The sequence below is a fragment of the Miniopterus schreibersii genome, assembly GCF_964146895.1.
Source record: "Miniopterus schreibersii genome assembly, chromosome: 5".
NCBI classification, from domain to species: Eukaryota; Metazoa; Chordata; class Mammalia; order Chiroptera; family Miniopteridae; genus Miniopterus; species Miniopterus schreibersii.
The window spans coordinates 71,784,713-71,802,999 of NC_138106.1; the positions used below are offsets into that span (position 1 = coordinate 71,784,713).

Below are 18,287 nucleotides of genomic sequence, written 5' to 3' on the forward strand. Positions count from 1 at the left end.
GATCTTCCAGTAATGAATTCTGTTCACCATTGTTCTTTGATGCTTTCTTGCTGGAGTGCATCCTGTGATCATAAGGATCGCAGGGCTGGTCCAGCCACAACTCTGGCCCTGGTGAAGAAAATGTCTCTGGGGGCTCCTACAAGTAAAAGGGGCCCAGGCGGGCGCTCCGGGCATTCCTAACTGAGTCTGGGACCAACACGACAGCACCTGTTTCTAAATTTTGTGAGGTTGGTCATTATTACTCTAGTTGAAGATAGCTTGATAATGGTTGATTTCTTAAATTTAAAAAAAGTCCTTTGTTTTTGTTTTGCAGTGTCATTCTGAAATTGGTTTCATTGTAATTACCCTCATTATAACATAAATTGATTGAGATTACTACATAAATGACATAATTTTATTAATAGAAAGGTGTTCTACAATTTTGAAATCTGATGTAAAACCAAAACTATATTTGAACCAATAATGCATCTGGATTTTGACACAGATGGTATAAACATTTTTATTGTCACTTTAATATGCCCCATTTGATATATTGAAATGCATTAAGTATCTGAACGTACTAATAGTTTTAGGACAGGGTATAAATGAGATATATCTTTTCTCCATATCTATTACTTTTAGGTATTTAGAGTCTCACAAAGATGAAAACAAATAGTAATTAGGAGTTTAGTTTTTTTTGTCTTGACAAGTATAAAAGTTAGAGTTGTAAATTATAATTTAAAAATTATGATAGACATAGCCATTGATATATGTCACTATGTCATATATGTTTACTGAATTTTCAATAACCTTTCTATAAAATGAGGGTACTGCTAAAGATTCCTAGATTATAACAGTTCTTATAAGAATTTATCACATTGATCTAATAATATCCCACATTTATAAGAGAGTATATATGCCTTCTAAATAGAATGATAGAACTAATCAGGCCATTAGTCTCAAAAAACTTTAATTTCTGCCCGGCTGGCCTCGCTCAGTGGTTGAGCATCGACCTATGTATGAACCAAGAGGTCAGGTTCGATTGCTGCCAGGGCACATGCCCAGGTTGCTGGCTCCATCCCCAATAGGGGATATGCAGAAGGCAGCCGATCAATGAGTCTCTCTCATCACTGATGTTTCTGTCTCTCTCTCCCTCTCCCTTTCTCTCTCTGAAATCAATAAAAACATATTAAAAAAAAAAAAGCACACTTCAATTTCCAAAAGCAGAAGTTAAAATGAGTTGTAGTAATGGCCTTTTGTAATGAAAAAAATTTAAGAGATCTATAAAATGTTCAGATTTTAGAAATATAATATATATCAAGAATACTAAACCATGGAAAGTTTATAATCTTTCAAGGATAGATGGAGAGAAGAGATAAAGTCTGACATGCTCTAATACCATTTTTACCCATTTTTTTTCATATAATCAATGAAAATAGTTTTAAAATTTAAAAGTAATCAGTGCACTAACACCAAAGAATTTTTCCAGAATTAAAACTATAATTACTATACAAAAATATATTGTTTCATTAATTCTATGATCCACCTACATGTAAACACATTCGTTCTACTAAAAAGAACTGAGCAATATCCTGCTATACATTGAGTGCTGATGTTTCCAAAACTCTACATATTAGCCAGGTCTGAAGAGGAGCTTGGAATTAAGTGCTTCTATTAAGTGTTTTGTATTTTTTTAATTAAACTGCTGAGGCTCAATTTGGTTCACTGTCCAAGACCAAAGACTCTGCAAACAGATGAACCAAAATTTCACAACCAAAGATGCCAAAATGTTTCTAGGGGTCTCTTACTTTCTATCATCCCCATGACTGCTCAACTTTGCTCACTTCTCTGTGTTTAACACCTTATTTGTAACAAGACCCTGCTCATTGCTAGCTTTTCTTTCATATATATGGTTGAAGATTCTCTCCCTCCAAACAGGGATACATTTCATGTACAAACTGAAGAGATGTGCAAATCCTCAAGGTTATGACTATTTGAGTAGTATCTTTTACTCTATTTTATCTTAATTTATAATATAGTCACAGCTGTGATTCTTTAAGTTTACTTTAAGTTGATGTTCATCACACTTTAGGATGAAAAACTCAGCAATAATAGGAGTGGTGAAAGAGTGTCAATGGAGATATTTGTGGTGATTTATTAGATAGGTAACTGTTGTTATTTTAAAAATCTGAAGAAATGACATTTAAAGCTATTAAAATCAAATATTGTTAGTTTACTTCAGATTATTGAATGAGAGAAAGTGATTAAACATCAACTTTAAAAAATCTGCAAGCTGAAAATATTCTCTTTACTTCTCAGCTTTTCTTAGCAAACATATCTTTATTATGCTATCCTTTTTATTTTTAATCATCACCCGAGGATATGCTTTTTTATTGATTTTAGAGAGGAAGGGAGGAAGAGAAACAAAGGTGTGAGAGAGAATCCTGGACCGGTTGTCTCCAGAGGTGCCCAACTGAGACCGAACCCAAAACCGAGGCCTGTGCCCTGACCGGGAAGCGAACCCGCAAACTTCAGTGCACAGGATGGTGCTCCAACCAACTGAGCAACCTGGCCAGGGCTTCTGATACCTTTCTAACCATAATTTTGAAAAATCTTTCACTAATTTATAAATAAATGAATCTCATTTAAAATATAATTGGATGCGAAAGTTCTAATTTAAAAGGTAATGCACAAATGGGAAATATGGTACAGTAACTTAAAAGGGATAGAGTACAGACTTCACAGCAATGTTTAGGTACTGACTGGATCCCCCACTCCCTCGATTATGAACCATAAGAGTAATCATGCAGGTGAGCTCGGTGACTTCCCTCAGTCCCCGACTGCTTAAGGAAAATAAGCATTAGGCTAGCATTCGATGTCAGTGTTACTACATTTTCTATGTAAAATAGATACTATGGATTGACTAACTTACAAAATAAATTTCTTTCCATACATACATATTGATGTCATTTGAAAAATATTATCTTTTAACTGTTTGGTAAAAACCAGAAAATACTCTGTGTGTGTGTGTGTTTGTGTATGTGCACGCACATTTCTTTGAGGTTTGTTCATTTGTGTGTTTATATCAGGGAGATTATTTTAGCACTTTTAATGCCCATGATTTAATAAAGTTCACAAAACATCTTAGGAAACCTACAAGTGAGTTTACTTGAAAAAGTATAAAATTGATTTTCCTTTAACAGGTTGGATAAAATGCAATAGGTAACATATCAAGATACATGTGAATGAATATAAAAGAATGTTGTTAAACACTTCAGTTTAAAATAAGGCATTTTTCTCACATATAGGGCCTCTACAGAGGCCAAAACGTATACACATTTTGTATACATTTGTACACAAATGTATACACATTTTAACCACTGATAGCTGTTAAATGAAAATGAAATGTATTTTAATAAACACTGCCTTTATAATTATTCAAAGTGTGGGTATACATTTTTTGGGGGGGCGGGGAATGCCCTGTTTGGGGAAATTCATTAAATTGTTAGTGATTTGGGATGCAATACCTTTAATTTCTGTAATTTTAGGACTTGGCATGTTTCCCGTATATATACCAAGTGCTCACTAAATATTTGTTAAAGAAGGAAAGCATACCTGACTAATAAGTTATGAGTAGGTCTTTAAAATACAAATTTAAATCAGTATACCTCCCTTCCTTTCTATCAGTGTGCTTTGTTTGTACAATGGAACTTAATATCATTGAGATTTTGTTAGTATGGATTTATTATATTTCGTTTGAATTACTGTTTGTAAAAATCTTCAAAAAATAATAAACTAAAGCAAAACAGAATTTTAGATATCTTTCATTTTATATAATATCAATGTACTATTTACCTTTTTCTTCAGCTTTATTATTTTCTTTCCACTTTTATGTAAATTGCTATGAGAAAGACCTTTAAACTCTTCTCATTTGTAGATTTAGCTCAAATACAATTTATTTAGTAATCATAAAACAAACCTAGGTATTTCTGAGAAATTATTATTGCTACTACCATCAAACTTTAGCTATCAATCTTGTACATTGTATAATATAGTTGACATGATTATTAAAAATCAGCAATGACCAAATACAAATTTTTCTGGAACTACAGAAAAAATGTTATGATAACTGTGACATGAAAGCTAGCAACTCGATTTAATATTGAGAATTAATAAAAATTTCAATAAAACCAGATAGTACAATTGAACTACCTTTATAAGTGGAGGAAAATAATTCTAAGCCTACCCTTGGTACAAGTTTAATTACATATATATTAATGTAAAGTCCCCATGATTTCAAGTTAATTTGTTAAGTTTAACACATATTAGTATAGCCAACATGACACAAAACACACATAAGAAATAAAAAAAAGCAGACTTAAATAAGACAAATATTTTCTGAACATTGCTCATGCAGAAATAAAGTTTAAAATGTGTTTTTCTAGAATGAACTCAACTCTTTTTATTCGTTGATCATCTGCTAACCACTAAATGGCTGTTCAGGAATGCTTTTTTATATTCCTGAACCCTATATAATTATTTATTTGCCCCAAAGGATTACTTTAATTTCTTTAAGGTTGCTGTCCTTAAGGCAAAAATACTTACTAATAAACTGATACCAAAAATTACACAGGGAGCCAATATCAATTACTATCATCCTGGACAATTCTAGAACATTTGCCTTTGAACATTCTGTTAGAACAAGTGGATCCACTCAGCAAATCACTTTAGAATAATATGTTGAATATTTACTTAAAAGTTCTATGTTTTTATATTGTTTAAAATGGATTATGTCAATTTTAGAACACAGTCAACACTGGGTATTTTAATCTGGTTGCAGAGAAATGACAACTCATTAACATTAAACTAGAGTCTTAAAAAAGCAAAAGTTATCTCTGCATCCGTGAACATTCTTTTCTTTGTTTGCACTGAAAAGGCAAGGCAAAAAAATAAGGCCCATGTTCACATTGTAAATCTGCTCAATGTTGTAGAACACCATATATGTTTAACCTACATTCTGGAATATTTTAATAATAGTCATAAGTGACACTCAATAAAATAGAACATTTGTCTCATTCTATTCAAATAACTCTAATTGAATGTAATTTAGGTGATTTATTTCTTCTTATTACTAAGTAAAATTGGATCTTAATTTTTCTACCCCTTAAAAAAACCCTTTAAAGCTCCATTGAATGTGTTTTCTAGGCCATAACAAAGAAGCATACTGTACCTCTCATGCTGTTGGTTGTTGCAGATGTGGTTGGGCTGGTTGTTATGGCTACAGTGGTTGTGACTGTTGCAGTGGTAAGGGAGGGGATGATAGTAGTGGGAAGCAAAGTGTTGGGAACATCTGGTGAGTGGAAAAAAACAAAATATAAAACAAAATCATATCATGCAAACAAAAGAGAAACACAAATGATTCAAATTATAAATACACACATCTTACTTAGGTTTAACTTTAACAAGCTTAAACAGATTATTGGTACAAAGCTGGCTGTACCTCACAGTTCTTGTCATTTTTTGTTCACTTTCTTTTTATGCTCCTGTACAAAGTGAAAACTTGGAGAGAGGCTTGAGAACAAACAGGTTGTTCACACTATTTAGAGTGAATTTTAAAATGACAAGAATCCATTTGTTTGCTGAGTCATTTAAAAGTTTGACATGCAGTAGCAAAATACAGATAGCTAAAACAAAAAATGACATGCTTCGTCAAAGAAGTGGACAAAGAAACAACGGGACAGAAATAAACACAAATAACACCACCACATAAGGTTAAAGAAATGTTAGCGATGGATGAGTCTATGCATGTTAAATGCTTTTTGATTTTTTTCATTTAAGAAAACTTAGTGATAGGAAATAGGATGAGAACACTCTTTAGAAACAAAAATGAAGAAGCCAATTGTTATTTATATTATTTTGCTTTTCCTTTTCTTACAAATGATGTTAATGCACAGCTTAGAGTCTTGCAGTTCTTACCCTGATTAGCTGGTAACGCCTTCTAACAATTTTGCAGTACCTAGGAGTCTTTAACAAGTATTGAGTCAACTAGCGTGAAACCCAGTATTCTGAAAGCTTTATGATTTATTTTATTCGGCATGCCGAGGAGAAGTTATTGAACATACACTCGATCCATAGCATTCAACCGCTAATCCATAATTAGTAAAATTTGCCAAAGTTAACAGTAGATCCAAATATAAAGAACATAAGAACAGGAAGAATAGCTCAGATTTTAACACCAAATCGTCCTTCCTGTCATTCAAAAGATGAAAATTTGAAGAGCAGCATGGAGAATACTGAAATGACACAGCCAGTGTCAAGCTGTGAGAACCTCGATAAGATCCTGAGTCGAATCTTGTCTCAAGTGGAAAGGCATATAATTTACAGAGCAAGGAAATTAGAAACAGTTCAGAAATTACCTGTAATTACTGCGCCAGGGTTTGATTTTACATGTTTGCCACACAGCCCCAATATATTCAGAGTGTTTGACAGATTATTTTGCTACTGAAAGGCTTTCTGTCAGTCTTTTAATTAAAGTCTTTGAACCACACCCATATTTCTATAGTTCTTTGCTTCTGATAAATAGCCCTACTGGGTCCTCAGACTTCAACCTGCCGAATTCCCCACACTGGAGACACAGCAAAGAACATGCAGTCGCCCTCTTATCTTGCGTATCCATGTTTACACCTGCTTTTCAACAGGGGAAGTGCTTCCTGGCCACTCAAATTAAGAAAATAACCTTGGAAAAACTCGATGTTGCTACATTAATCACTAGGGAAAATGAATATTGCCTGGAGTGTGATTACCGTGATCATAAAGTAGAACTGACTTTAACAACATAAATGAACAAATGTTAGGTATCTGAGCAAAATCACTTCTTCTTTATTAATTTTCATAATAACTTACTTTTTTAGCAAAGATTTTTTATTTATTTTTTTATTCCTGGCCCGAAGACACATTTTTTATTGATTTTAGAGAGAGAGGGAGGGAGAATGGAAAAGAAATCCACACACCCATGTGAGAGAGAAGCATCTACCGGTTGCCTCCCATATGTGCCCTGACTGGAAACTGAACCCATGACCTTTTGGCGTATGGGGTGACACTCCAACCAACCAAGCCACACTGGTCAGGGCAATACCTTCTTATTTTCATGGAAAGCTTTCCTAAACAGTTTAGGAAGGCTGAAGGTAAATAAACATGTTTTGTAAAGTAAAAAAATGTGAATTTTTAATTTTCATATGCTATCTAAAATAGAAAATAATACATTCTTCATCTGTCTGCTCATTAGGATCTCAAAATATATGTATTTAATTGATGCAAAGGGCAATGTTTTCCAGGCAGGGCTATCAAATATAAGAATATACAATAATATTAGTTCTTTAAAACTCCATATAAATAACCATGAAATAGGTCTGATATTCCCAAACCTGTTACAAATTATAAACTACTAGGAGTTTTGCTATCAGACAATGGGTTAGAATGATTCTATTGAATCTGAAAAGCAGCCTTTTACAATTATTTTATTCTTAAGAATTGGAATACAAATGACAGGTTTTATTTTGTTTTTAGTTTGGCCAAAAAAACATGATTTGGGTTTTTGTTTTGTGTTATTTCTAAGAAATAAGATAGGTAATAATAAATCATGATTTGTTTTGGAGAGAGTCTACATATTATCAGGTACTATGAGCACTCTTATATAAATCAAATAATATTCTTATTTCCTATAAATATGAAAATGCATGAAATATATGTGTTTTCCTTGGCTAATTTTCAAAGAATTTTAAAAAATTGGATTGTGTTCATAATTGATAATCCACTTTAAAAGAACTGCCCTGGCTTATTTTACAGTGTCCAGATAGATGAGACGACACTAGGAATTATTATTGACTCAGTCCTGCTCCTGTTTATCTGCTCCTCACCCTCTCAAACCCTCCCCTGCTGTTTTTTTTGGTTAATCCTCACTGGATGATATTTATCCATTGATTTTTTTTAGAGAGACTGGAAGGGAAGGAGTGAGGTGGGAGAGAGAGAGAAAGAGACATCAATGTGAGAGAGACACACCAGCTGGTTGCCTCCCGCTCGTGCCTCGACCAGAGCTGGGGGTCAAACCTGTAGTACCTGTAACCCAGGTACACGCCCTTGACTGGGAATCGGACCCATGACCCTCTGGTGTGGGGACCGATGTTCTAGCCACTGAGACACACCAGCCAGGGCTCACCCTCCCCTCTTGATTTCATGTGCACCTAAAAACAAATTGGCTGAAAGTAATTTGATGCAAAGTACCTTGGCCAATGTGACAGCTGGGTCAAGAAAAGAACCTGTATAAGAAATCTTTCCTAATCACTGTTACACGTTTTGAATCACTATTAACTTCATCTCATTCTATGGGTTCTAAAACATTTTAGCCATTTTCATTTTTTCAAAACTTTTTAGGGTTTTTTCATTCTGTTTTGTCTTTTTACTGCATATTGATGTTCATTGATTTATTTCAATTCTGTTATGAAGAGCACAAGGTGAAATAACCTAAATATTCAACACCAGAATATTAATCAGAATAAACTAAAATTGAACAACGTCAGATTAGTTGGAATTAGTTGAAATTCTCAGAAAGAATAAGAATATTATATGCTACTCCTCTTCTACCAAAACTTTCTAACACTGAGTTTATTGCTGTCAGACTACCCACTTGACAATCTCTGAAGGGAACACCTCTGCCTACTTTATTGTTGAGACCCCAGCACAATCTAGAAGGTCAGTAAATATTGACCAAAGAAATTTGTCCATAGCATTACAAATATATAACATGTTTATGGGATCTAGAAAAGTCCACGTTTTTTGACAGGGTCTAAGAGTTAATATAGAACTAAAAGATTTTATTACTTCTGCTCAGAAAAACCCTTCTCTGTCTTCAACATAGACTGGCCATTGTTATTTTCTGAAGGGTCAAATTTCAAGACCACACTTACAACTTCTTCCCGCAATACATTTCCTTGCTAGCAAAATAAATCTTTGCTCACAGATCCTGCTACTTTGAGAGCAGTGTGAGCCTCATCTGAGATTCAGGACCTCCATTCTCCTTTCACACTATTCATTTTCATCTAATTTGAAACTTTCACAGAAAGGGCGAAAGGCCAGAAGGGCTCACTAAACAGGTCCTGTGATCAGTGGTGAACAATCTTCACAAATTTATGAGTTGTTCATTATTATCTCCGCTTAATGGGTCAAATAACTTTGAGATAGAATTTCTTGGTCTCTATATAGGGGTGTGTGTGTGTGTGTGTGTGTTATATGTGTATATATGTGTTTTATATTACAAAGATAGTATTTTATTTAATTTGTATAATGAAGAGGCTTCTGCAACACTTCCATATGGAGATCATTTATTTTAGCTGCCTGATTGTAACTCTTCTCAAAGCAAAAATTAGTAAAAGATGGTACCCTTTTCCTAAGTCTAAATGCCCATCTCTGTTTTTCGTTCCTATAAGTGAATGGCAATAGTTGGTATCATTAACAATTGTTTAAAAAGTCCTGGTTTCATGCATTCACTTTTGGCCTTTTCTTTAGGTATTTATTGTAAAATTGGAGCTACCTTTTAAAAAAAATATGAAATTTAATGCACTAGTACTAATCACTTGCCTCATTTTTGATATATCTAGAATCCTGTACATTTTTTATTCAAAGAATTCTCAATCAAATACAGTATAGGTTATAAAATGTAGGTCATGTTTTTCCTTTTAACAAACACCCATTTTTATTTTTCCCAAGAATAAACATACACTAATTTATATGCAGAAAAATTTTACACATGCACACACACACACTAATAAAAATAACTAAATCCTAGTTCAACATTAATTTACTGATTCTGTTCATAAAGCAAGATAATCTACAGCCATATTAATATCATAGGTAATTTGTTCAAAATGACATCAATTTTAGAAGTTCTTAATATATGCTTTACATGTTATCATCCTATGATTAAAGAATATTTAAACACAGACACTAAGATAAGTGCAAATAAAATAAAGAAGTTAATGGTATGTAACATATAATTTATAAATATTAAAATTTAGAAATGATAACTATCTAATAGGTCAATAAATTAACTCCATGGTAGTTCATCTCTGATTTCTATAATATAAAACATGAGCTCAAATTTTTATTGTTATTTTCCTTGGAGAGTATGTTAAGCTAATAAAATACCATTAAATTTGCCTGGGGGAAAAAAAAGTGGTCACAAAGAAGTTCAGCATTTTCAATTTGCAAGAAAAATTAACTGTATTATGTATTTTCTAGATGTTAAGTAATAAAGAATAAAAAAGTAATTGATAAAATATGTAGATTTTAAGAAGGCATTTTGGGAAGTGAAAAAAGTAAAAATAATTAGATTTTATTTGTCTAGATCTAATAAGAGAAATTAATAAATATTGACAAATTATATATAATTTAAATTCAAACAAAAATTATATAAAGTTCTTCTAAGTTAGAATTAAAACATATTCTAACTTATAATATATTGTTTGAATGCTATATCACAGCTTTTTAACTTGTTAAAATTTTTTTATCACAATACATAGAATTGTAAAGCATCAATTGTCTGAAATTGTGATTGTTTTAAATCATTTGCTAGTAAATTAAATCTTAGGGGACTAATTTTTAACTATATACTAAAATAGATAAAATTTGCTAAAATGACTTTATGGATTAAAAAGGATATTAAAATAAATTCACAGAGGTCCATGTTTCATTACTGAAAAAATATATAATATTTATATAATTTATAAATATCCACAATATAGATATAAATTACTATAGATATTCCTTTAAAGGAAAAATGTATTTTATTGATAGGAAACTGAGAAAAGTAAAGGTTTCAAGTCATAAAAATATTTGCTTATACTTTTACCTATACATAAGGTATGAATTATAATAAATTATACTTTTCATATATACTTTCATATATAAAATATCATTCTCATGTAAAAGGAAAATTCAGGAGTAATTCAGTAATGTCATACAGAACCCCCAAACTAGTCAACTGCACAACTGAACACTAGTGCATACAAAGTCTATGTAGACTGCAAAAGTTATTCATGGGAGTAGATACTGGGTTACAAATAAATGAAATATAAATAATATGAGTTACTTCTATAAGAGACTAATCATTTGAAGGAGCACAATTTGAGCTCACACAGCAATGTTGATGAATCAGGAAACTAAAATCCGTGTCCAGGAACCCTGGCTAAACTTTGTTATGGTAAATTTATCAGTTCACCATCTCTCCTGCTCAACCCGCATGATTCTGATTTGAGCTCCAAACTGTACCCACCATTGTTTTGAGGCGCCACCATGTTACAGTTTTCTGAAACAACAGGGCTAGAGTTCCTCAGAGGATGTAGGCCTGGCTCTCTTTATTTCTCATAGTGCTTGGTTAACATGAACAAAGGAGCCAAAGCCCAGCGCACAGGAAGACATCTGGCCTTGATGCAAGTGCCTTCCTCAAATTCTGCACTAAACTCCTGTTCTCACTGCTGCCATGTTCTCAGAGCCACATCCTATTTTATGACAGTTTTCTCGTTCTTGTCTGTCCTTCCGGCCAGCTTAAATATGATCTCATTTGTAAAGCACCCCCAATCCTGCAAAGAGTTAATATCTTCCTTCAATGTGTTTTCAAGCACTTTGCACACACCTTCACACACTTATTACACAGAATATCACCATGATATTTATATACCTCTCTTTCTAACAAATTATAAGCTGTCTTTATAAAAAATATGTCTTTGTTATTAAAAATATCACTCTGCCCAAGTGTCCATCAGTAGATGAGTGGATAAAACAGCTGTGGTACATTTACACAGTGGGATACTACTCAAATGTAAAAAAGAAGAAAATTTTACCCTTTGTGACAGCATGGATGGACCTGGAGAACATCATGCTAAGTGAAATAAGCCAGGCAGAGAAAGACAATTACCATAAGATTTCACTCATATGTGGAATCTAATGAACAAAATGAACTAACAAGCAAAATACAGACATGCATTGATAGAGAGCAGGCTGAGAGCTGTGAGGAGGGGCTGGAGGGGTTGAGCAAAAAAGAGAAGAAAACTCAAGGACACAGACAACACTGTGGTGACTGCTGGGGGCAGGGAGGTGTGGGGAGGTGGAGAGGGACATAGGGGGGATAAATGGTGATGGACCAAGACTTGACTTGGGGTAGTGAACACACAATACAATGTACAGATGATGTGTTGTAGCATTGCACACCTGAAACCTATAACATTTTGTTAAACAGTGTCACCTCAATAAATTTAATAAAAAGAAAAATAAATAAATATAAAAATATTACTTTGCTTTGGGAAAAATTTATTCAGACCCAACCCCTCACCCAATTCCTTTCGTAAAATAGCCTCCCTTCTTGATCTACCTAATAAAACACTACTCTCAGGGTTCAGTCTGATTCCCATCTGCTCTGGGAAGACATCCTTGATCAACTAATTCAAAATAACTTCCCCTCTCTCTGAATAGTGGTCATGCTTTCGAGTTTTTCTACTACTTTCCTTACATTGCTACTTTCCTCACATTGCTTAGATTCATGACATCCCACTCTATATGGGCAACCATACCCCGAGCTCTGCGCTTCGCACTAACTCCACATCTCTCTCTCTCCCTCCCTTTGAAAAACATCACAGAATACATGTGGGATGGCATGATAACATTTAAAATTTTTCTCTAATTTACGTAATCAATTAATATCCTCTACTCTTTTAACTGTTAATAATAAAATTCACTATACACAGAATCCACAACAAGCTCTTCATGAAATCAGTGGTTGAAAATTGGAAGGCTATAACATTCAAGAATTACTTGTATTTATTTTTCATGAACCGACAAGATGATAACAGAGCGCACAGGCTCCATGATATGCCTCTGTACTTCCTAGGGTAGCTTGCTCGATGTTTTGAATTTTACTGGGGCTTTATAAATAATGTGCCTTCTGGTGGCAGTGACAACAATGCAAGAAGATAGGGAATAGTATCATTTCAAATAACATGAATCGGTAATTGAGCCTTAAACATGGTTAATAACTGCAAGAATTCTTTCCCCCTCTTCCTTTTACCATATATGAGATAATTTTTTGGAACTCCTGCCAAGAATCTTCAAGTCTAAATAATTATTAAAGAATTAAAATGCAGCATACTAAAGAATCTTATATTCTGAATTCAGTTTTCCAATGATTTTAAAAGCTTTAGAGCTCCAAATCATCACATCACATTCAAAATAATACAAAGTGCCCCTTTTTTCCCACAACCTAATCAAGGAATTCAAAACTATGCAACCACATATTGTTATTGGAGCTTATCAGAGCACAACAGATCCTTTATAACCTTGTCAGAGTGAAATCAGTTCCAACAAGCACTGTGTACAGTAAATTGGAGAGTGGTACAGCACCTTTTTTCCAATAATGAGCATTTCGGGTTAAAGGTATGTTCTGTTCTCTACAAATGCAGTGTACAATAATTTCGAACTTGTCAACCTGTTTTGTTTTGTGGCAGTTTTTCCTTTTAAAAATGGCATTCTGGCCCATTCAGAATGGATTTTTGAAGCAAAATTAAGTCTAAAGTGTCTCAGAAGCTTGTTTCTCTCCAAGGACTAGTGTTCAGTAGGAAAAAAAGAGAAGAGCCATTTAGTCTGGACTCCATATGTCTGCTTCCTTTCTGCTTTATGTCAATAACTCCCCAGGGTGGTCCCAGGGTAATCAAGAGTGAATCCAAACCACGGATTATTAGTGGAGATACAGAAGGGTCAGAACTCAACATATACTAGAAGTATTAAGGTAAGAAGTATATTTTTGATAGAAGCTATTCCCATTTCTGAGCCTTAAAAATCAGAGCATCTTCAACCTTTTTATTGGTAATTACACTGCCACTGGAAGCAATTGTAAGAGAAAAAGTTTACTGTATTTTCTTTTTTTGCCTGTGCAGAGAACATTTGTCTATTCCCATTATGTTCAGCCTATTTGGATTATAGCATAAGAATGGAGAACAGCACCAAGGCTCTTACTTAAATGACAACCACCTGGTTGATGAGGCCTCAACTTGCCCATGCAGACAGCTCCTGGAGCATCGTAAGGTGACCTCATCTGCTCCATAAAATGGAACCCTTTTAAAAATTAGATTTCAATACATCCCTTTTTATCCCTCTGATAGTTTCCACTGGCTTCACAAACTAAATGGAATCCTTATACAATAATAATAATAAAAAAGCTATTCTTGAAAAACGAAAAGTACTGCAATTTTAAACTGTAGGAGGTAACCAACAGTCCTATGTAATTACAAGAAGTTTATGAATAAAATCAGCATGCTATTTGAAAAAAAATATGCATTCTTTTCTTTTAAAATACTCCTTTACATTCTAAACTGACAAAGCAAAGTAAAATTTAAAATAGGAAAAAAATGTCTTTGAAATGGGTGATCCTATATTATTTGGTTCCATCTACTTCAACACTGTGAGCACTCTCCTAAAAGTACTTTTCCAAAAAGTAAATCAGATAATTTGATCAAGTACTTTAAGTTCTGTAAGGAAGTCAGTTTCCTGGGGAACAGGACTATCAGCCATTAAGAGAAAAACTTAAATTAAATCTGAATATACACACAGGAAAGTATAAACATTGATTGAGAAATCCAGATACTTGAATTTTTTCACCTAGGTTATATGATAATGTATCAGAGAGAGAGGCATTTTGCTTATAATTTAACCTCTACCCAAAATGAAGAGTTTAGATCTGGTCATTTAAATAAATGCGTTGGACCAGGTTCTCAATTAGTGATGAATCACAGTTAACACTCTAAAAGAAAAACACCTTAATCAAGAAACTTATAGCCTGACCGGGAGTGGCTCAGCGGTTGAGCATCGACCTAGGATCCAGGAGATCGAGGTTCGATTCCTGGTCAGGGCACATGCCCGGGTTGCAGGCTCGATCCCCAATGACTCTCTCATCATGGGTGTTTTTATCTCTCTCTCCCTCTCTTTTCCTCTCTCTGAAATATATATATATATTATATATATATAACATATATATATATATATTTAAAAAAATAAAAAGAAACATAAATGCAGACATTTTTGCGTATGAGTTAAGGAAATACAAAGAACCCCTACAGGTGCTGGTTCACATTTAAAAAATGCACTGATGTAAGCTCACATGATGTCTCATATCACACTACTGTATGATGCTGCTGAAGACATATCCATTGAAAAATATTGTCATTAAACTGGAAGTTATGGCACAGCATTAATTTTAGTGAATTCTAATTTTCACATAACTATTTCTTATGATAGTTTGTAAAAACAGTAAAATACAACCAGATATAACATTTAATATTGTAATAGAAAAGCTTATTTAAATAAAAATTAAAGGAAAATGTAGGAATGTTTTAAACATTGTTATTATAAACTTGCTATCCTAGAACTTAACAAAATCAACAGCGGCCATTTGTAGGTATTTATTGTGCCTGCACAATAATAAATAGATCCACTTTGATGAATCCATAGAAGATAATCCCTAGTAAACACTAAGAGTGATATTAAGTAGAATTGTGAAGAAATGCTTATTGAGCTCCACTTTTAATATCTTTACCTATCACTTGTATTCCTAATGTTCAGAGTTCTCATGCAAAGCAAGTTTTTTTTTTTAACCTTAGAAAAGGTTATTTAAAAAACTGACTCCTGCATAAGATTTAGTGATACAAATTGATAACCTTCTCCAAATTATTTACATTTAAATTTGGTCATGATAAAGAAATGAACATTTTACCAGAGTAACATATTTCTGATTGTGGAATTTCATATTCTCCTGGATATGTCTTCTGGAATATTACAATTAAAGAGGGGACCTTGAAGACATTTTTGAAATTGTATCATGGTGAAACATGAGTGAAAACACTTCACTGTTTTATCTTTACTAAGCAGTCCTAGCATATTACAGGATCCACAGTGCCTAGCCTATTACTTTGAATACACTAGATACTCAAGAAAGATTTCCTGAAATAGTAAAGTGTTAGATACCACAACATTATGATGTGGATTTTTAGGCTATGCCTATGAGAAGTTTTATATTTGGCTAGATTTAAAGGTTATTTTTATAAGAGTTGATATAGAGTTCCAAAAAACAAATCAATTTTCTGTTAGCACTAATATAGAATCCCCCCCCCCAAAAGAACAAATATATGAAGTCAAAGATTTCCATTAGGTATCTTAATTTTTCTATACACAGTATTCATATTGCTGACTGCCTAACTCTATAAAGCACCATTTACACATGGATTGCCAAATAAATATATCTCACTCCTTTTCCTAATATAAGATGAAAGTTAAAGGACTTGATTTTGGTGATCAATGAATGAATATCAATTGTCCTGATTTTACTCAGAAGTTAGGACAGTGTGTATAAACACACACACATCTACATATATGTATATAAGTATATATGTGTGTATATGTGTATGTATGTGGATATGGGTGGGTACATATGCATATGTATATGTATACATACATATATTATTTTATTAAAGTTTCTTCTGTTGAAAATAGGGAGATACAGAGAGAATGAGAGACAAAAAAAAATTAATTCATTAAAAATATTTATTAATTGCCTGCTACTTAGAGCTAAAGATACAGAGATAAACAAGATGTTTAAGATTTCTGCTTTCAAGGAAGTCATAAGCTCCTGGGTGAACATAGAATATATCAACCTGTACAGATACATATATGCACATATAATTTATGCACATAAATGCATGAATATATTTTATATATTTTATATGTACACATGTATACATATACACATACAAATGTGCACTCGATGAGTGGCCATAAAAGGACTCTCTGAAATAATTGTTTAAAATGAGATGTGTCTGATGAGAGGTCACTCCTGCAAAGACCAGAATTCATTCCTTATACTTCCTGGGTAAACATTCTAGACATGGGGTTCCTAAAAGAGAATCAACTTGATGTCATAGAGGAGTTGAAAGATGACCAGGAAAACATAAATGATTGCATAGAGAGTGATGAGATGTCACGAGGTAGGTTGGTATCACATTATGCTGGGTTTGGTAAACTAGAGTAATAAGAACTTGGGTTTTATACTAAGTGTGATGAAATGCTGTTAGAGAAATTTCAGTGGGGGAAAATATAAAGAAATATGCATTTAAAATATTTATATATTGTACCTGTGTGGGTAATAGATTAGAGTTAGAAGCATGGAAGCAGGGAGCCCACTAAATAACGTTTCAATAGTCTAGGCTAGAGAGGATGGTGGCAAAAAGTGGATGTAATTGGGGCATGATTTGGGAATAGTGTCAAAACAATTTGCTGATGAATTAGAGAGAAGGGTAGAGAGGAAAAAAATCAAGGATAAATCTTAGATTCTGGAATAACCCCAATATATGTTGTTACAATGTGTTTGAAAACTACATTGTAAGAAGCTACAAAGCAATTTTTCAGTAAAATCTGTATCTTCTAGTTAGGCATGCCTTTGTTTCTGAAGGCAAAGGCTCCAAGTTTCCCCCACAGACCATTGCTTATCACTGGAACTCTCTAATGAATGAATGCATATATATGTCAGTAGAAGAGCTCCGTACATTTTGTAAAGCTACAATATAGCCTTATTTGCACATGAAAAAAATTGAGATAGCCCAAGGGCTTGGGTTCCATCCTTATATTTACATTACTGCAACTGATAGAACAGATTATTTATCAATTGTGAAAGAAAAGTTGTTTAAAATGTTGAAGTTGTTGAGCAGTGGACTCTTCCCCCCTGAAGGCAGGAAGGAGAGTTTTCCTCCTGGACACTTTAATCAGCAGAACCATTTTCTACAGAGTGCTATCTGTGAACAGAATTTTTACTCTGAAAGATGAAACCCTAATTTATCCACCTCATGCTCATCTTAAACAAAGAGATGGAAATAAGCCTAAACTCTGTTGAGCATGCTTGCACACATACACCTTTTAAAACAGTTTCTAATGGAAACAGTGATCCTGGCTCCACTGTTTGATCCCATCCACTTCTCTCTGCAGAGCAACAGCATGTTCATTCAGTCAGAGGTACACCTTTCCCACAGACATCACAGCCATCCCTGCTCATTCATGTCCAGAAATGACATGTTTTATCTCAGCCATTAAAGAAGGTGCTGTTTTCAGACTTGTCCAACTAGTCTACTGTCTGGAAGCTCAACTGGAGATGAGAGCAACAACCATAGGGCTCTTCCATTAGTACACTGTTTCTTGTTCCATATGGATGCCTTTTCTATCAT

At 33.5% G+C, this 18,287-nt stretch overlaps 1 protein-coding gene across 5 annotated transcripts in view; it reads right to left on the reverse strand.

Moving 5' to 3' along the window:
• CADM2 (cell adhesion molecule 2) overlaps positions 1-18,287 on the reverse strand; it is a 997,699-nt gene that overhangs the window by 57,371 nt on the left and 922,041 nt on the right. For 3 of the 5 annotated variants that reach the window (XM_081138744.1, XM_081138745.1, XM_081138748.1), the window contains one exon: positions 5,210-5,329. The exons of the other annotated variants lie outside the window; for them this stretch is intronic. In XM_081138744.1, the coding sequence (XP_080994870.1) occupies positions 5,210-5,329 (120 nt within the window). The remainder of the gene's footprint in view (positions 1-5,209; positions 5,330-18,287) is intronic. 5 annotated transcript variants of the gene reach the window in all.